General features: G+C 36.5%; 1 protein-coding gene across 9 annotated transcripts in view; it reads left to right on the top strand.

Annotated features, from left to right (window-relative positions):
• The window catches only part of LOC101887471 (mitogen-activated protein kinase kinase kinase kinase 5), a 444,668-nt gene that overhangs the window by 257,810 nt on the left and 165,964 nt on the right, over positions 1–20,894 (top strand). For all 9 annotated transcript variants that reach the window (XM_059130466.1, XM_059130462.1, XM_059130468.1 and 6 more), the window contains exon 3: positions 13,240–13,660. In XM_059130466.1, coding sequence (XP_058986449.1) covers positions 13,240–13,660 — 421 coding nt within the window. The remainder of the gene's footprint in view (positions 1–13,239; positions 13,661–20,894) is intronic.

A 20,894-nucleotide genomic window follows, 5' to 3' on the forward strand; every position in this document is an offset into this window, starting at 1 on the left:
AGCATTTACTCTTCATATTTATGTTGCCTGGATTGTTGCCACATCCTCTTCGAAAGAAAAGAAAAACACTTGCAACGCTACACACACACACATAATTGTCGAAAGGTAAAACCAAACGAATAAATATTTTATTACCACACATGTTGTCGTCTTTATAACCACCTCACCCTCCCACCGTCACCCTCTCACCCTCACCTCCAAATTTGTACATGATATGTTAATGATGTGCTTGCACATGTTTTCCGCAACAAGATGATTTCCACGAGAATGCATTTCCCAGAAGAAGGAGAAACAATAACAACAACAACTTTGTCTATTCTTGTTACTATTATTTACAAGGTGGAAATAACTGGAAAAAATCCTTGTTTATCAACTATCTAACTTTATATGTTACACACATACGGCGTGTGTCCCGCCCCTCCCACTAACGATGCAATGCATGTCAGCGCTAAGCTCAAGCCAAGGATAATTCATGGATCCACTTTTAGCTGCACTACTTCGCGTTGCAATGTCAATACTTGGTGCGCGGGAGTGTCTTTCGGTTGTAACAACTAAAGGATGAAAAAACCCCCAACGATAATTCACATCTTCTTCTAGTTTCGGAAACTAGGGAAACTTTTCCAACTCATTGTTATTCTAGATGACAATGGGAATTGTTCCGAGAGTTTTTCAAGGAAACCAGGTTATCAAGATGTTGAACAGCAGAATGAAATTACTTTGTAAATAAAATACAAACAAGTGATGGTGAGAGAGAGACAGAGAGAGTGGTAAGGGGGGGAGGGTGGCAAGGTTACCTGAAAGACAGTGACTTTTTGCCACTCAGCAAGATCTTGCGATTAGTTGGATGCATTGATTTAACTTTTGTTTTTGTGTTATCTACCGCAGGGATGTGTATTAGGGTGGGTCGATTTATGAGGAGTAAAAATTTCTTAATATTTGAAATTCTAAATTAATTTTGTCTACCATTAAAATACCAACTCACAAAAATCCCCCTATTTCCCACACATCCTCACAAAGAGTGTCCCTTTTGTAAAACCTTCAAGTTATTGCTCTTATCATTCAATCAATACAAATTTTGTACCTTTTCGCACATTTCGTCCGATTAATATATTAAGTCACGAAAATCCAGCAGAATATCACCGTCATTAAAGGTAACCACTTGCAAAATTAAAAAATCTCTACTTTTTAGTGCTGTTCCCATCTTTAAACTAGTAATAAAAAATAAAATCCCTCCTTGCCTCTTCCTTTAGATATCCCCAGGAAAATTTAAACATTAACTCTTATCAGTCACTCAATGACAATTTTGTATCTTTTAGTACTTTCGTACCCTCAAATTTGGAAAACCAGACATATTTCACCCACTTCCAGCAAATTTGAGACAACAATGGTGTACCTTTCTTTTCCATTTTTGTACCGCCCTAACAGTAAAAAAGGTATAGTATAATTATTCAAAACCACCTTATGCGGGTGAATACCTCACATAAGTATCGTTCCTCATGTAAAATTTGAGGATCACATATCCAATAATTAAAAGTTTTTATAACATCAGCTAGCTGGCTAGAGAGGGTATACATAATTTGATACGGCCAAAACGTGCCTCTCATCGAAATAACGGTTTTAGCCCTAGGTAACCAATGTAGCGATGTCCGTCCGCCCGTCTGTCTTTCTGACTGGTTGGTGCACACGATAACTCTCAAAGGGAGTATCCGATTTGGTCCAAACTTGGTGCATCGTAATATTATTATCAAACTTAGATCGAGTTCGTAGATGGGTAATATGGCTCCACACTTTCTGGCCTGGTCGAAATTGTCAAAATAGTTATTTTACTGTACAGGAAGAGAAAGGATCGGATTGCGATTTTGAATCGGTGTTAGATCAGGTTTTGACTCCCACAATGGAAAATTATAAATCTTGTAAAATGTGAGGTAGCATTTATTTTAATCAAACGTCTGGTGTGAAGTTGAATATATCGGTCCACTCCTTCTGCTACCTCACCCACAAAATGACAACGTTCTCAAAGAAAATAATTTACTGGACAGAAAGAGAGAGGATTATCGGAATTTGCTCCAACTTTGCATATCCCTATATATTTGCGTAAGTGCTACATCAGATGCGAGAATGGACAATATTGGTCCACTCCATCAAGTACCTCCCACCACAAAGGTTCAAAACTTTGAATAATTACGACTGTTATAAAATGTGATGTAAGAGTCCGATTGTCTTGAAATTTCACACATCCCAATATTTTTATCGACCCAAGGCCTGGTATGAAGATGGAATATGTCGGTCCTGGCACACACAAAGGGGCAACATTTTGAATATTCATGAAGCTCATAAAACGCGAAAGTAACATCCGATTCCATTCATACTTTGTACATCTTAATATTTCCATCAACACAAGGTTTGCTATGAAGATGGTAGAGATCCGACCATTCCTTCTGGTACCTCTCCACAAAGGGTTACAATTTTGAATAACCAAAACGATTATAAAATCAGAAATAAACATCCGACTGTCTTAATAATTCACACATCCTATTATTTTTACAAACAGAAGAAGATGGAATATATAGCTCTATTCATTCTGGTACCTCGCCCACAAAGGGTCAACATTTGGAATATCCACGAAGCCTAAAAAACGCGCAATTAACACCCAACTCCATTCAGACTTGGTATGTCTCAATATTTCTATCAACACAAGCTCTGTTATAGAGATCGGACTATTCCTTCTGGTACCTCCCCCACAAAGGGTCAATGTTTCGAATAGCCAAAACGATTATAAAATCCAAAATCAACATCCGGTTCTCTTCATATTTCACACATCTCATTATTTTTGTTAACACAAAATCTGCTCTGAATATGGGATGTACCGGTCATCTTCTTCTAATACCTCCTCCATAAAGAGTCAACATTTTGAATGTCTATGAAGCCTATTAAAAGTGAAATTAACATCCGATTCCATTCAGACTTGGTACATCTCAATATTTCCATTAAAAAAACAAGATCTGTTACAAAAATGCTAGAGATCGGATTATTTCTTTTGGTACCACCCCCACAAGGATCAAAGTTTTAAATAACCAAAAACGATCATAAAATCAGAAATAAACATCAGACTCTCTTTATATTTCACACATCCTCTTATTTCTACTAACACAAGATCTGCTGCGAAGATGGAATATATCGCTCCATTCCTTCTGGTACCTCCCCCACAAAGGGTCAACGTTTTGAGTATCCATGAAGCTCATAAAACGCAAAATTAGCATCCGATTCCATTCAGACTTGGTACATCTCAATATATCCATCAACACAAGGTCTGTCATAGATATGGTAGAAATCGGACCATTTCTTCTGGTACCTCCCCCAACAAAGGGTCAAAGTTTTGAATAACCAAAACGTTTGTAAAATCCGAAATAAGCATCCGGTTCTCATTATATTTCACACATCCTATTATTTCCACTAACACAAGATTTCTTGTGAAGATGGGATAAATCGGTCTACTCCTTCTTTTACCTACCCCACAAAGAGTCAACATTTTGAGTATCCACGAGCTCATAAAACGCGAAATTAACATCCGATTCCATTCAGACTTGGCACATCGTAATATTTCCATCAACACAAGGTCTGTCATAGAGATGGTAGAGATCGGACCATTTCTTCTGGTACCTCCCCTCAACAAGGGGTCAAAGTTTTGAATAACCAAAATGTTTGTAAAATCCGAAATAAGCATCCGGTTCTCTTTATATTTCACACATCCTATTATTTCTACTAACACAAGATCTGTTGTGGAAATGGGATAAATCGGTCTACTCCTTCTGTTACATACCCCACAAAGAGTCAACATTTTGAGTATCCACGAAGCTCATTAATCGCGAAATTAGCACCCGATTCAATTCAGACTTGGTACATCTCAATATATCCATCAACACAAGGTCTATCATAGAGATGGTAGAGATCGGACAATTTCTTCTGATACCTCCCCCAACAAAGGGTCAAAGTTTTGAATAACCAAACGTTTGTAAAATCCGAAATAAGCATCCGGTACTCTTCATATTTCACATATCTCATTATTTTTACTAACACAAGATCTGCTGCGAAGGTGAAATATATCGCTCCATTTATTCTGGTACCTCCCTCGCAAATGGTTAAAATTTTGAGTATCCATGAAGCTTATAAAACGCGAAATTAGCATCCGATTCCATTCAGACTTGGAACATTTCAATATTTCCATCAGCATAAAACCTGTTATAAAACTGGTAGGGATCGGACCATTTCTTTTGGTACATCCCTACAGATTTGAAAAACGAAACGCTCAAAGAAAGCGAAATAAGTATGCAACTCTCTTCAAATTTCAAACATACAACCATTTTTGGTAATACAAGATCTGTTGGGAAAATCTGCGAGCACCTTCTTCTGATACCTCACCCACAAAGGGTCACAATTTCCTATACTTTTATCTGACAAAACTTGTGAAACAAGTCAGCGACTCTTTTTACTATCTATATATAAATATTTCTCTCAATCAGAAATCTGGTAAATGCAGAATTTATCGGAATTTATGATTTCGCATAAAATTGGATGAAAATGTTGGATTTCTCATAATTTTGCCCATACCAGTAGTTTTATCTGCAATAGATGAAGCATAAAAATTAAGTCGACCGAAGTAGACTTCTAAAAATTATCCCATATCTCGTATGAAGTGAAGGAAGAAACCAATATAGTCCAAAACTGACACGTCGCAATATTTATATCATATTTATTTAGTTCCAATACGAAATGGACAATATTGCCCCATTCCGTCGGAACCTACACCATAGATGGTCAGCTGTTTGAAAAATCATAACGGAAGTCAAAATATATTTAAATAATCGAACATTGGCTTAGGGTATACATCTCTACCGATACTTTTAAACTTGTCTTTTTTTTTTGGTTTTTTATATACCTATATAAATTCCTAATTTTTACAGTCATTTCACTTTCGCGAATGTTTTTCTAATATATTCTTCTATTTTTTCCCCTTTTCGCCTTAAATATATCAAATATATATTTTTCCCCCGATTAGATTTCTTATTAAATTTATGGTTACAATTATTTGTTATAGCTGCAATTTTCCGAACGATTAAATGCAATTATTGCCCTATTTTAAATATTAAATCCTTTTTTTATGCAGCCGACAATCTGTCTAACTCGGTAGCAGAGTAGGATAAACAAACGGAAACTGAATTCATAGTGCTCTTCAATATGCACAAGCATTCTCCCACACACACACATACAGCCATCCGAAATTTCCAATTCCAATAAGATAATAACAATATGAATTGAAATGAATAGTAATAGATCTTTCGACGATATTGGTATTGGTTGTGTTTCGTTGCGTTGCAGAATAGAACAAAAGCAAATAACAAAAGAGGACAAGTGCAGGAGGCTAACTTCTCCATGGTGGTGGGGTTGGGGGCCACAAAGGCATTTTGCAAAATTGCTTAAAACCATTGACCTGTAAATAAACAATTCACCAAATCTCCCTTCCCTCAACCCACACACACACACTCAAATTTCAGTTAGTATGAATAAATTCGTTTGGTAGTAGTCCATTGCAACGTACTCATGTGTTTGCAGGCAGTCAGAGACACACACATGGGGTCGCATAACAATAACACATCCTTTTTGGTGAATTTCGAACAAACAAAGAGACATTTGAAAAACTGCAGAGAATCACTCGAAATGTAAACACATCACTAAATAGTCATTGCGGTGGGAACATTTGTGTGTCATTTGAAATGTAATACGGATTTTAGTAGTACGCAATCAGATTGGTGAACAAAATTACATATTTTAGAATTTTCGAGGGTTTTTCGAAAAGCTCTCCACCATAATAGGCGGTGAATATACTTATTTTGTCATTCTGTTTATAACACCTCGAAATAGACCCAATCAAAGCTACATATTCTTGATTTGCATATAATTCCGTGTCTATGCATCTGTCGAAATCACTATAGAGCTTGCTGCATTAATAGTATATATTATTCCTATGATGTTTGTGTTGAAAATGGACTATTATATACACTCATGTTTAAAAGTAGCCCCATATAATGGTGTCTCCAGAATTTCCAGATTTTTTCGGGTTTGTCCAAATGTCCGGGCGAATCGGCAGCAATTAGATGTGGCAGAGGAGATTTGTATTTTTGTAGCCGAAAATAGACTATGAAATCATATTATGACAGAATACAGCATGGAGGGCAATATTGGTCCATTGCTTCTTGTAGCTTTCCCAAAAAGGATCCATATTTTAAATAACAAGTTAAAAAATATCAGTCGGTCTTGCCGACAGATGTATACCCTCAGCTAATGTTCGATTATTTAAAAATATTTTAACATCTGTTACAATTATTAAAATTGTTGACCCTCTATGACGTAGGTTCCGAAGGAAGGAATATGCCAATATTGACCAATTCATATCGGACCTATATAAATATTGCAACGTTCCAGGTTTTGACTATATCGAACACTTCCTTTAATTTATATGATCACATTATTTTTAGGAAATGTTGAAATGTGCTTAAGTTGCCAGATATAGCCGAACGAAGTATTCCATATTCATACTTCATCTTATACCGATAAAGGTATTGATATAGGCAAAATTGCAAGAAAATCGAACATTTATATCCAATTCTATGCGAAATCATAAATTCCATATTTATCTCACGGCTGACTCGTTTCGCAAGTTATGGCAGATAAAAGTATTGAAAATTGTGACCCTTTGTGGGAGAGGTACCAGAAGGTGTTCGCAGATATATATCATCTTCAAAACAGATCTTGTGTTCGCAAAAATGTTTGTATGTATGAAATTTAAAGAGAGTTGAATGCGTATTTCGCTTTCTTTGAGCGTTTTGTCTTCAAAATCTTGAACCCTATGTGAGGAGGTACCAGAAGAAATGGTTCGATCTCTACCATCGTTATAACAGATCTTTTGTTGATGGAAATTTTGAGATTTACCAAGTTTGGAATGGAATCGGAAGTTGATTTCGCTTTTTATGAGCTTCATGGATATTCAACATTTTAAGCCTTTGTGGAGGAGGTAACAGAAGGAGACGGCCGATATATCCTATCTTTACAACAGATCTTGTGTTAGTAGAAGTAATGGAATGTATGGAATATATAGAGAACCTGATGCTTATTTCTGATTTTATAAACGTTTTGGTTATTCAAAACATTGACCCTTTGTGTTGGAGGTACCAGAAAGAATGGTCCGATCGCTACCATCTTTATAACAGATCCTGTGTTGATATAAATATTGACATGTGCCAAGTCTGAATAGAATCGAATGTTAATTACATGTTTTATGAGATTCATGAATATTCAACATTTTTACCCTTTGTGGGGGAGGTACCAGAAGGAGTGAACTGATATATTCTGTCTTAATGCGATATCTTTATAAAAATATTAGGATGTGTGAAATTTGAAGACAATCGGACATTATATAATCGTTATAATTATTCGAAACTGTTACCCTCTTTTGGGAAGTCACTTGATGTAGTGGACCGATATTACCCATTTCTGCATTTGACCTAGAACTGATGAAAATATTAGGATTTGCAAAGTTGGAGCAAAATCGGATTATGGCTTCTCTTTCTGCGCAGAAAATATATTTTTTGAAAATTTCGACCTTTTGTGGGGGAGGTCGCTAGACCATCCTGAAACAGATTTGGTCCCAGGGTCTAAAAACGTTATTTCGAGGTATTTTTTAGGAATGTGAACTACAAGTGCACAAAAGTACCAAATTGTACTGTTTTTGGTACCATTTTGGGATAGGGAAGTGATAGAGATACAATTATGAAATTCGACATGAGGTTTCTGTTGGCGTCTGTGATCAAGACATGGAGGTGGTGGAAATGTGTACTCCTAATTATTCGAAAAGTACTAAATGTTACTAAATTGGGTATTGTGTGATAGGATTAGGCTTGAATTCTCAAATTTGATATTGAGGTCTCTGTTGGTATCTGGACTTGAGATATGGAGGTGGTTTTGGAATTTTGTATTGTAATTGTACGAAAGGTTCTAAATGGTACTTAATTTTGTATTGGGTGAAGAAATAGAGCTGAATTCAAGAAATTACGATAATTGTTTGAAAAGTATTAAATATTACTAAATTTGATATTTGGTGAAGGAATAGAGATTGAATTCGATATGGATGTCACTCTTGGTGTCTGTGGTTGGGGGAAGGAGCTAGTTCTGGATATGCGCGCTATAATTGTACTTAATTGTACTAAATTTGGTAATGGGGGAAATTAAAAAGCAGAAATCCCGAAATTTGAGTTTTGATTATGCGTACTAAATGGTACTAAATTTGGTATTGGGTAAAGGAGTAGAAATTGGAAATCCTGAAATTGTTATTGAGGTCTCTATTGGTGTCTGTAGTTGAGAAAAAGAGCTTGTTTTGTACCAAATGATACTAAATTAAGTAATGGGAGAGCTGGAATCCCGAAATTTGACATTGAGGTCTCTGTTGGTATCTGGGACTGATGTACGGAGATCGTTTTAAAAAAGCGTACTATAATTGTTCAAAAAGTCCTAAATGCCTCCAAATTTCGTATATGTGTAAAGGAATAGAGCTGGAATGCGGAAATTTAATATGGATTAAGGATGGAGAAGGTGGTGCTATGAACGTACGAAAAGTGCAAAATGACACTAAATGTGTGTTGGGTTGGGATAGAGATGGAATTCGGAATTTTTGGTGTCGAGGTCAATGTTGGCGTAAGGGGTGGATAGAAGGAGATGATTTTGTTCTTGTGTATTATAACTGTATGGAAATAATTATGGGATTTGGTCTTAGAGTAGAGCTGGAATTCTGAAATTTGATGTGAAAGCCAATGATGGGATATAGCTATGGATTTCTACGATTTAGATATGTTTATTTTTAAAAGACCCTGAAATAGTTCTGGATAAAAAAAATGAATGTGGAACCATTCTGCAAGGGTTTAGCTAATATGCTGGGTTTAATTATGAGGTGGACTTTTCTTTGACGAGGTAGCGGCCACTTGCTAGTTAGTTATAAATGTGTTACTTTTATAAATGTACCACATTTTTGAGGAAGTCATAAACACCTGATCGCTCTCTCTATCTCTCTCTCCTAAACTATTTTAAATTTTAATTATATTTTTTGCACATTCCTTCGGCCTCTTTGTCCTTATTATGAATTTCTACCTCACCTACTATTACATATTTCCTTCTTCCTATGAGGTATTTTGCTTCTATACCCCCTCTTCCCTTTTTAATCAAGTCGATGTACAATCTTGGTCTTTAATTGTTAGATAACATTAAGACTTGGATTTCTTCGCTAGTTTGTGACTCAGCTACAAGATATTTTTCCCTCTATTATATTAGAGCCCCAGCACTCCTTCAAACAAAAGGAATATTTCACAAATGTCTCCTCGTAAGTGTGAAAACCAAGCGCCCCTCCAAGTAACCACATAGTGTCTTTGAGAATAACACTTTTCATCTGAACCCAAATGACACTTCAGTTGCCATCACCTCACCAACGCCATCAAACTGCTGCGTATGCCAGTGGTGTCACACAAGTTTCCACTATTTTGCTAGTAATAGCTGCAGTATTTTTCATGCATTTGCATGAAAGAGAGCCATATTGACAATAAAAACATTTAGCTGTACAAAAAAAACAACAAAAAAAGGAAATAAAATATTCACCCACAAATAGTTGGTGGAGGAGTTCCGTCGAGGCGGAGGGGGGACATTCGGTACCATTTTCCAAGTGGTCGTTAGTGAATTGCAAATAAAATAATGGATTTTTTGGCGCATATCCTGTCGCCCTCCATCAGTTTGGAAGATGAGTTTTCACTCTTTAGCCGACAGACACTACTCCCACTCCTCTCCCTCCCCCACTCCAGCTGGCAGTCACTGGGAAACAACAAATTTTAATCGGGCTAAACTACAATGACAATTTTTTCCCAAAAAAATATTTTTCTAGTGTGATGACATTTCTGTGTATGTGTGAGTTTTTATAGCCTCCACCATACATAGTATGGAGGGTATATTATGTTCGTCAATCCCCTTTGTAACTCATAGAAATAATAATTTTACACATAACAAAGTATATGTATATATGTTTTAAATCAGCGTAATATTCTAAGACGATTTATATTATTGGTCAGGATAAAATTCTAAGACGATTTAGCTCAGCCCAGCCCGTCCGTCCGTCTGTTGTAACCACGCTAGAGTCCAAAGGAATAAAGATAGGAAACTAAAATGTTGCGATATTTGGTATTTTGATGACTGTAGCCAAAATTTTCAATGAAATTGTATGAAAATCCACATAAGGAGTTTCTTCGGAGTACTTAACCTCCTGGAATTATATTCTCTATATAGGTCCACGATATCGTATACCCTCCATACCATACCCCCCATATGACGGTACCTCCCTATATTCGGTATTTTGATGATTTTAGCGACATTATTCACCCGAGTTGTTTCAAATGTCGTATTTAAAGTCCGTAATGGATACTACAGTCTATGCCAGAAAATTGTTTATGCAGGACCAGGTTTTCGTATAGCCTCCATATATCAGTACCTCTCTATCTTAGGTATTTTGATAGTTTTAGCGACATTATTCGCCGGAGTTGTTTCAAATTTCGTATTAAGAATTAGTAATTGGTACTGCAGCCTGTAACAGAAAATTGTCTATGCAGACCCACGTCTACGTATAGCCTCCATATAACGGTACCTCCATATATTCGGCATTTGGATGATTTTAGCGACAATATTCACCGGTGATGTTTCACATTTCGTGTTTAGAGTTCGTAATGGGAACTTCAGTCTATGACAGAAAATTGTCTATGTAGGTACAGGTCTTCGTATAGGCCCCATGTATCAGTACCTCCATATGTTCGGTATTTTGACGATTTCAGGTACAATATTCACCGAAATGGTTTGAAATTTCGTATGTGAAGTAACTAATAGGTAATAAAGTCTGCGACAGAAAATTGTCCTTCCTACAGGGTGAGATAAAAATACTGCAACAAAAATACTGCAAAAAAGTCAAACGCCATAAATTTTACTTTTTTTTTAAATTTTATTGAATGAAAGCAAAAACTATCGGAAATATCATTTGTTTGAATTGGTCACCTTCGGTACGAATTATGGCCTTCAAACGGCCAATGAAACCATCACACGCTGCCCGAATGTTGCTCTAAGGTATTTTGGCCTATTCCCGCCGAATCGCTTGCTTGAGGTGATCGACGCTTTGGTATTTTTTAGTGCCATCCTTGATTTCCAAAATACTCCAGAAACAGTAGTCCAATGGATTGGTATCCGGAGATTTTGGTGGCCATTGAGCGCTAGAAATGAAGCGAGGAAACTCATTTTGAAACCATTCTCGTGCTGAGTGCGATGTTGCTGAGTCCTGTTCGAATGTCCAAGGTCTGCGGCCAAAAAGTTTGCGTGCTCAAAGCTAGCTAATACACCCTCCAGAATATTTTCGCGACAATAATCGGCATTTATTCTGATGCCACGGTCAATTAATACGAGCAGAGAGCGACTCTCCGATGTTATGGCGGCCCACACCATCACTGCGGACGACGCTTGAGTTCTGCTGGCCAACCGAAGGTGCACATTTTCAGCTGACCTCTTTGGCAAGTAAACACGATTATTTTGTTTATTTACAAACTGCTGGGCAGCGAATGTTTTCTTATCGGATACGGAGAAAACCAATTTCGGCAGTTCACCACTTTCGGCCAAGCGAAGCAACTCTTTAGCTCTTTTGGGTCTATTTTCTTTCTGCTGCGGTGTAAGTTCTTGCACTTTTTGGAATTTCAATGGCTTTACACCGAGCTCATTTTTCAATATTCGCCGAATGGAATATTGCGATATGTTCAGCTCAGGAGCCATTTTTCGGCTACTGCCACGCGGGTTTCGATCAAGTCGCTTCTTCACTTTTTCCATTAACCATTTCTGCTGATATTGCTGTTTTCTTCCGTCCACTTCCTTGACGTCGGGCTACGCTATCAGTAACACGATAACAAGCGATGGTACGAGACGCAAAAGATTTATTCACATTTAAATGCTGGAGTGCTCTAACGATAGCCACTTGTGGGTTTCCAGCCAAATAAAAAGAAATCACACTGTCACGCTTGAATTCCATCACGAATAACTTTTTTCTGGAAAATTCTCACCAAAATGCTTTTGTACGATTGTAAACAATATAATGAGCTGTCGCGGGAATAATTTTAACAACTGTCGGACGAATGGCTTAGAAATGACAGCAGTCTGAATTTAGTTGCAGTTTTTCATCTCACCTTGCATAGGATCCATATATCCGTACCTCCCTATATTTGTTATTTTGAATATTGTAATGGCTTATGACAGAAGTTGCCTATACAGCTCCACGTCTTCATATAGATCCTAATATAACGGCTTTATTTTTAACGGATTTTTTTGAAAGTTTCCAAATTCGTTCAAAATATGTGGAGGGTATTTAATGTTCAGCCCGGCCGAATTGACTGCTTTTTTGCTAGTTTATTATCATTTACGACTCATGTCCTCCCATGGTTTGTGGCTGGAGAGGGAGCGGGCAGGGCAAAGGAATATACACCAAGGACGCCAGGCAAAAACTTTAATTTATGTAGGAAAAAACCACACCAAATAAATTTGAATTTTCTTCTTATGTTTTCACTTTCAAAATGAAGTGGTACTGAGAAATGGCGGTGAAGGTGGGAAGTGGGGTCAGACAAGCAATAAAATGCGAATTTTATTTCGATGAGTTTTTATGTGAACACCACTCCCCCCTCGCACAAATGAATTTCATTATCTTGCATTTTTTAATTGAATTTCGTTGGTAATGGAAAACTGTGATTGTGCTGTAAAATTTTATCTCTATTTTTTTTGCTATCCTGCCATGGCAGGTCTTGGGGAATTGTGCGTTTTGGAAATGACCACAGCTGGAGGTGGTGGAATTTTGGCTTAATTTGGAGAAAAACTAATGGATGGAACATTGAGCAATATCTTGAAATAATTTTATGGGCTCTTTAATGGTGACAACAAATTCGTTTAAGGGTCATAAAAATTGAAATGATATTAAAATTGGGAGATTTTTATGGGCCAAAGAGGCAGTGGTAAGGGGGTCTGCCAAATTTCAAGTGGTTTTATAGGTTATTATCTTTACAACTTATTTTTATTATTGATTTTCGATATTCAACTTCCTTACTCATTCTCCCTCTCTTTTCTCTTCCTCCCCAGGCAAAACGCATACAAAGCAATGAGCTGGCCGCCATAAAAGTCATCAAACTGGAACCCACAGACGACATACAAATCATCCAACAGGAAATCATAATGATGCGTGATTGTCGCCATCCAAATATCATAGCCTACTATGGCTCATATTTACGACGTGACAAACTGTGGATCTGCATGGAGTATTGTGGTGGTGGTAGTCTACAGGACATCTATCAGGTGACCGGTCCCCTGAGTGAACAACAAATTGCCTATATGTGCCGTGAAACGCTAAAAGGTTTGGAGTACCTGCATTCCATGGGTAAAATGCATCGAGACATTAAAGGTGCCAATATCCTGCTGACGGAGTATGGCGATGTAAAGCTGGCGGATTTTGGTGTGTCGGCTCAGATAACTGCAACAATTAATAAAAGGAAAAGTTTTATAGGTGAGTACAAAGTGAAAATTCTTAAGAATTTTTTATTGATCCAGGAGACGTGGATTATTTTTAAAAAACTAAAAAAAAACGGCTCCAACCAATACAGAATGGCATCTTGGCGGAAGAGGATAAAATTTAACAAAATCGCCTAAAAATATGCCAATAAAAAGTGAATATTTATACCCTCAGTCATATGGCTAAAGATGGTATATATTATTTGATACGGCCAAAACATGCCTTATCGAAATAACAGTTTTAGAACCCAGGCCTCTTAAACCAAGTCCGTGACTTTCTTGGCTAGGGCGGCTGGTACAGGAGGTGTCTGCAAAACTTCTCTACCGAAATTTTTCCAATCACAGTGGCTTGGCCGGGTGGTACAGGGGGTTTATGCAAAACTTCTCATCGAAACTTTTCCAATAACAGAGGTGTTACCATCAAAAAAGAAGTTCCAATGGACTGCCGATGCTCAAGTAGTTTCGGGGGGAAGTAAAAACATTACCAAATTACAGCCGATGTTTTATTGCCTCTGATTTCGTTGGTACTTGGGCCTAAAGATTCCAAAAATCAGAAGGTAGTCGTAATTGGAGCTACACCCAGAACATGGATCGACATATTCCACTGTGTAAAATATTATATAGTGCGAGGTCTACAGTAATATCAACAGACAGACAGACGAACAGACAGATGGATATAGCTAAATCGACACAGAAATTTCAACATATTCGAAGAATATAATTTTATAGTGAAGAGTTGTAAGCGCCTAAAAGTATGCAATAGAGTGTGGTAAAGATAAATTAAAAAAAAATATTTCAAATTGTAAAGTTTACATATGACTCTTAACATAATGTGTATACTAGCCTTAGGAGCACTTTTAAATATCATTTCAATATTTTTATAGAATTGAGAACTCAAAAATGTTCAAAAGTCATATTTCGTAGTCATTCAATTAAATGATCCTCAAATTCACCTAAAAAGTATCTTTAAAATTCCTGTACCATTTAATATTTCATCTGTATTTTTAACAGCCACCACAAAATCATTTTCCAATTAATTCTCTACCTTCAATTTTTTTTTTTTTTTGGAGGGGGAAAAGCAGCAACCATCTCTTGCATAATTCAAAAACCGCCATTAATCCCTTGCGGCTGTTTTAGATTTTATTTGAAACTTTTATTTTTTAGTTTTTGATATTTTAGTTGCTTGTTTTCGTTCGTTCGTTCACTCGCTTGCTTTCGCATTAATTTATTGCATCATCGAGCTTCGAGCTAGAATCTAGCAATCTATCGCCATCTCGTTGCCGTGGCAAAGTTATTGCCACAACGGATTGTTTGAATTTGATTTTGGCAAAAACTTTTATTGTGGCAAGTGCAGCAGCGGCAGTAGCAGGATCGGTATCAGCATCAGCTTCCACGATGGTGGTGTTTGCTTTAATTAAAAATTAAAATGCATCCGAGGTTATTATATCCCAAATGCAGTTAATCATAGTTACACATAAATTTAGTGAATGGGGGGGGGAGGGATTTCTTTGCGAAAGGAGCTAGTGGTGCAATGCAAGATTGTGAACTAAGAAGAGAAGCAAGACAGATAAAAGCTTCACACAAAAAGGCAGACAACATGATTTTATCATCTTCCTTCGTCTCCTTCTTAAGAAGGCCTTCAAAACCTGGGTGGAAATAGTTTTAAATGCTTCACAAACCACCCAAGCACATTCAAGCAGCTTTGGTAGTGGGCGAGGATAGACCAACTAAACTTTAAAATAATTCTGATTTTTTTATTCTTCTTCAGCTGTAATGGCTATGGTCTTCATTTTTGTTTATACCCTACACCACATAGTGGTAAGGGTATTATGCCCTTGTGCATTTGTTGGTAACATAGAGAAGCAAGCGAGATAGACCCATAGTTACTTTTGTGGATCCTCACAGAATCGTTTTCTGAGTCGATTTATACATGTCACTCCATCTGTCCGTCCATGTATTCTTGTGAACAAAATGCAGGTCGCATTTATTATCCGATTGAGATTAAATTTTCCAAACGATATTTGTTTGGCCCAAGGACGAACCCTGTTGAAATTGTTGATAGTCGGATCAGATTTAGATATAGCTCCCATATATATCTTCAACCAATTTCGGGTTAATTGTGCACTAAATGGCCATTATCAGTTCAAATGACCCGAATTTTGGCACATCCGACCAACTTCGGTCTGGAAGCAAGTACATCCAATTTGGTAAAAATCGGTTCAGATATAGCTATAGCTCCCATACATATGTTTCAACCGATTTGGTGTTTACGTCCCTCACAGTTACCTTGTAGAGCTCGAAAATACCTTTGCCAACTTTAATCGAGATCGTCTAACATTTGGATATAGCTCCCCTATAAATATCTGTAATCTGATTTCAGGTTTATTGGTCAATTAATGGCTAATATGTGTCCAAATGGAGTGAATTTCTGGACGTACCTTTCACATTTTGTGGAACTCGGCTCCGATATATATTTTTTTACTCTCCACCGTGGAACGGAGGGTATATTAACTTTGTCATTCAATATTCGTCGTAGACCCCATAAATTATATTCATTATCAGCATAAAATTCTAAGCCGATTTAAGGATGTCCGTCTGTCTGTAAAAATTTAGCAGAACAATTTGTATTGTGTCTTGGATGGTTGGTATGGAAAATGAGATATATCGGTCCACGTTTTGGTCCCCATATAACGGCGCCTCCCGATATTCGGTATTTTGTTGATTTTTGCCACATTTTTTTCACGGATTTATCTGAAAATTGGTATTTGTTGGTCATAATGGGTTCTAGCTCCGGTGGCGAAACATTGTATAGGTCTACGTTTTGGTATAGCTCCCATATAACGGTACCTCCCGATATTCGGTATTTTGATGATTTCTTCCACATTTCTCCGTGGATCTGTCTAAAAATTTTTATATGTGGGTTCTAATGGGTTCTAGCTCCATTGGCCGAACATTGTATGTATGTATTGTATTGTAGGTTTTTTTATAGCTCCATATAGCGGTACCTTCGGATATTCAAAATTTTGATGATTTTTGCCACATTTTTCCACGAATATGTCTAAAATTTTTTATTTGTTTCCCACTAATGTTTCCTTTACCCTAAGGTGGAGGGTATTGAAAGTTCGGTCCAGCCGAACCTAATGTTTTTTTACTTGTTTTAATATAATCCTTCTCGAAATCATATCCTGCTCTCTATAGCAATGTTATTTGGTATAAAAGATTAAAATGTCTCCATCAAATTTAGTGAAAATCGATTAAAAAATTGGATATTAGTTCCCTCCGAAACCAAGCTATAACTGCTCTAAAGCCAAATATTGATAGGTGGTATGATCTACTTTATATAAATTCTTTTGTTACAAGAGCAGGGTGTAGGGTGTCATATAGTCGACCCTGCCCGACTTTTCACAGTTCCTTACTGTTTTTTTTTTTAAGGATGTGTGTGAGCTTTTTTTCTTCAAAATTTTCCTACGATAGAGAAATGTTGCAAAAGAAAATTTTGAGAACATTTGAATTTGATATAAAGCCTTACAAAAAGATAAAACGATGCAAAGTACCGGCGTCATAACCTTCCTCTTCGAGCTATTGTAAAACAAATATTGAATAATTTTCCTTCTATTCGGATGAGTAGCATTCAATCGGAATAATTCCAAAAATAAATAGAAAATTGCAATTTGTTTGCTAAACTGAAGCGCTCTTTTTCTCTCCCTCGCTCTTTTTTTTTGTGGAAGTATATAGCAACAAAGTATTCATCAATCATAGCCGGAATTGAACGAACATTGAGGGCAATTTTGTTTAAGTTTGTAATAAAAAAATTATTACGTATTATATATTTTGAATAAAAAAAAAAAAACAAAAAAAAAGAAACAAGGTCGTCCTGTGCATTGATGAAATATCCCTAAATGAATTATCCATTGAATTGTAAAATGTAAACAAATTATAGTATTTGAATAAATAATTAAATATTTTTGCTTTTTATTTTTAAATTGAAACAAAAATTGAAAGAGATGTTTGCAGTGATGCACCTTCGTTTGTTAGTTTGAAGTAAGCATAAAAGCCGTTTAGATAGGCTACACCGATCTTTTAATATTATTTAACATCGGAAACCCTTTTTAATTGCCAAAGAAGCTATTCTCTAAATCCTATACATTTGTCAGATCCATTATATGGAGGCTACACATATCAGCTGATTTTTCTGACATTGCGTTATATTCATTCAAAATGTTGACCTAATATAGGAAAATATGATCCATACAAATATATACAAAATGGAATTCTGTTAGTAGTTGGTGTTCCCTGGGATGCGTAAACCAATTGTGTTTCTGCAAACTGTATGTGAAAGGTGACGTCAATACCATGGCTTTAATATGTAAATGTATGTTATGTATGTCTATTAGTTCATGAGTTACATCTACTTTAATAAACAATACCTTCATTTCCAAACAATAATTTGAAAATATTTCATGTGGATTAATATTGGTGTATAGTTTAAGGAAAAGGCTGAGTTCAAAATTCGAACTATAAGTGTAATAAAAGCTAAGATAGAGCTTGGATTCTGAAATCTTAAATGAGGGTAGCTAAAGAGGCGTATTATATAAGTCCCAATATTTTTTATATCCTAGAGAGCTAGAGAGGATATATATCATTTAATACGGCCGTGCCTCTTGGTCTCTTTGGGCAAAATCCGTTTTTGGACTTTTGGAGTCGATCTAGCAATGTCTGTCCGTCCGTGAACCTATCTGTCTGGCTTGGTGCAAACTTGGTACATCGTAATATTATTATCAAACTTATATCGAGTTCGGAGATGGGCAATATCGGTCCACTCCTTCTGGTACTCCTCCCACAAAATGTCTAAATTTTCAAAAAATATTTTACTACACAGATATTCAGAGAATAATCAGATTTTGCTCCAACTTCTCAAGGTCAGGTGCGAAAATGGATAATATCGGTGCACTCCTTCGAGTACCGCCTTCACAAGGGGTAAAATTGTTGAATAATTATAAATCGTATAAAATGAGATGTGAAAGTCCGATTGTATTCAAAATTAACCCAAGGTCTGGTGGGAAGATGAAATATATCGGTCCACTCCTTATGGTACCTCCCTCACAAAGGCTAAAAATTTTGAATAACCAAAACTATGATAAAATCCGAATAAGCTTCTGCTTCTCTTCATATTTCACATATCCCATTCTTAGCAGATCTGCTATGAAGATGGGATATATCTGGTACCTTATACACAAAATGTCAACATTTTGAATAGCTATGAAGCTCATAAATCGCGAAATTAACATCCGATTCCATTCAGACTTGGTACATCTCAATATTTTCATCAACTCAAGATATGTTATAACAATGGTAGAGATCGGACCATTTCTTCAGGTACCTCGACCACAAAGGGTCAAAGTTTTGAATAACACAAACGATCATTAAATCCGAAATAAGTATCCGATCCTCTTCATATTTCACACATCCCATTATTTCTACTAACACAAGATCTGCTTTGAAGATGGGAAATATCGAACCATTCCTTCTGGTACCTCCCACAGAAAGGGACAAAATCTTGAATTTCCATGAAGCTCATAAAAAGGGAAATTAGCAGCAGATTCCATTCAGACTTTGCACATCTCAATATTTCCATAAACATAAGATCTGTTATAAAGATGGTAGAGATCGGACCATTCCTTCAGTCCAAGTTTTGAATAACAAAACGCACAAAAAAGCGAAATGAGCATCCAAAATCTCTTCAAATTTTACACATACAAACATTTTTGCTAACACAAGATCTGTTGTGAAGATGATATAACCTGCCGAACCCCTTTCACACTTTCCAATACCTTTATCTGTCATAACTTACGAAACAAGTCAGCGGTTCTTTACAATTTGCTATATCTAAATATTTTTCTCTACCAGAAACCTGAAATGAATATGGAATTTATGATTTCGCATAAAATTTTATGTCCAATTCGATGTGCGATTTTCTTGACATTTTGCCCATACCAACAATTTTATACCCTCCACCGTGGAAAGGAGGGTATATTAACTTTGTCATTCCGTTTGCAACATCCTTAAATATTCCTCTTAGACCCCATAAAGTATATATATTCATAATCAGCATAAAATTCTAAGTCGATTTAACGATGTCCGTCTGTCTGTCTGTCAGTCTGTTGAAATCACGATACAGCCCACATTATTTGATGTAGAGCGCCAGCATTTAGCAGAGCAATTTGATTTTGATGATTTATGCCACATTTTCTCACGGATTTGTCTGAAAATTGGTATTTGTAGGTCATAACGGGTCCCTGAGCGTGTGGCAAATTATTGCATGTATAGGTATACGATGTGGTGTAGCCCCCACATAAAGGTACCTCCCGATATTCGGTATTTTAGTTTTTTTGCCAAATTTTTTCACGGATTTGTCTGAAAATTGGTATTTGTTGGTCATAATGGGTTCCAGCTCCGGTGGCGAAACATTGGATGCATGGGTCCATGATTTGATATAGCCCTCATATAACGGTACCTCCCGATATTCGGCATTTTAATGAGTTTTGCCACATTTCTTCTAATGTTTCTTTTACCCTAAGGTGGAGGGTATTAAAAGTTTCGCCCGGTCGAACTTAATGTGTTTTTACTTGTTTTTATCTGTATTAGATGAAGTATGAAAATGGAATACTTCGGTCCGCTATATATGGCACCTCACGCATATCCACGTAGTCCAAATTTGACACGTAATATTTTTATCAGTCTTAGGTCAGATACGAATTGGTCAGTATTATCCAACTGCTTCGGAACCTCCCCCATAAGGGATCAACAGTTGGAATAATCATAACTCAAGGCTTGGGGTATACATCTGTCGGCAAAACCGACTAATACTATTTTACTGCTTTTTCTTTTTCAAATTTGTTCATTTATACTATTTTAAAATTTATTAAATTTTAATTTTCGAAATTTTCCGTCATTACTCACGGTTTGACACATTAGTGGCAGTAAATTATGTACTGAAAAAAAATCATTGAAATGTGACACAATTCTATCACCTTGCACAAGGATGATCATTCAAAACTTTTGTTATAGCCTGTCCAAATCACTAAACGTATGCCATCGTGAAGAGTCAAATTACTGAACACATACTCATGCATTTTTTTTAAATGAGTTTTTATTCCTAATATGCCCGTTGATAGATACAATTTATTTTGGGGCACATACGTTGTTCCATTTGTGGGGCAAAAAAAGGA

This window comes from Musca domestica, unplaced genomic scaffold (genome assembly GCF_030504385.1).
Source record: "Musca domestica strain aabys unplaced genomic scaffold, Musca_domestica.polishedcontigs.V.1.1 75, whole genome shotgun sequence".
NCBI lineage: Eukaryota > Metazoa > Arthropoda > Insecta > Diptera > Muscidae > Musca > Musca domestica.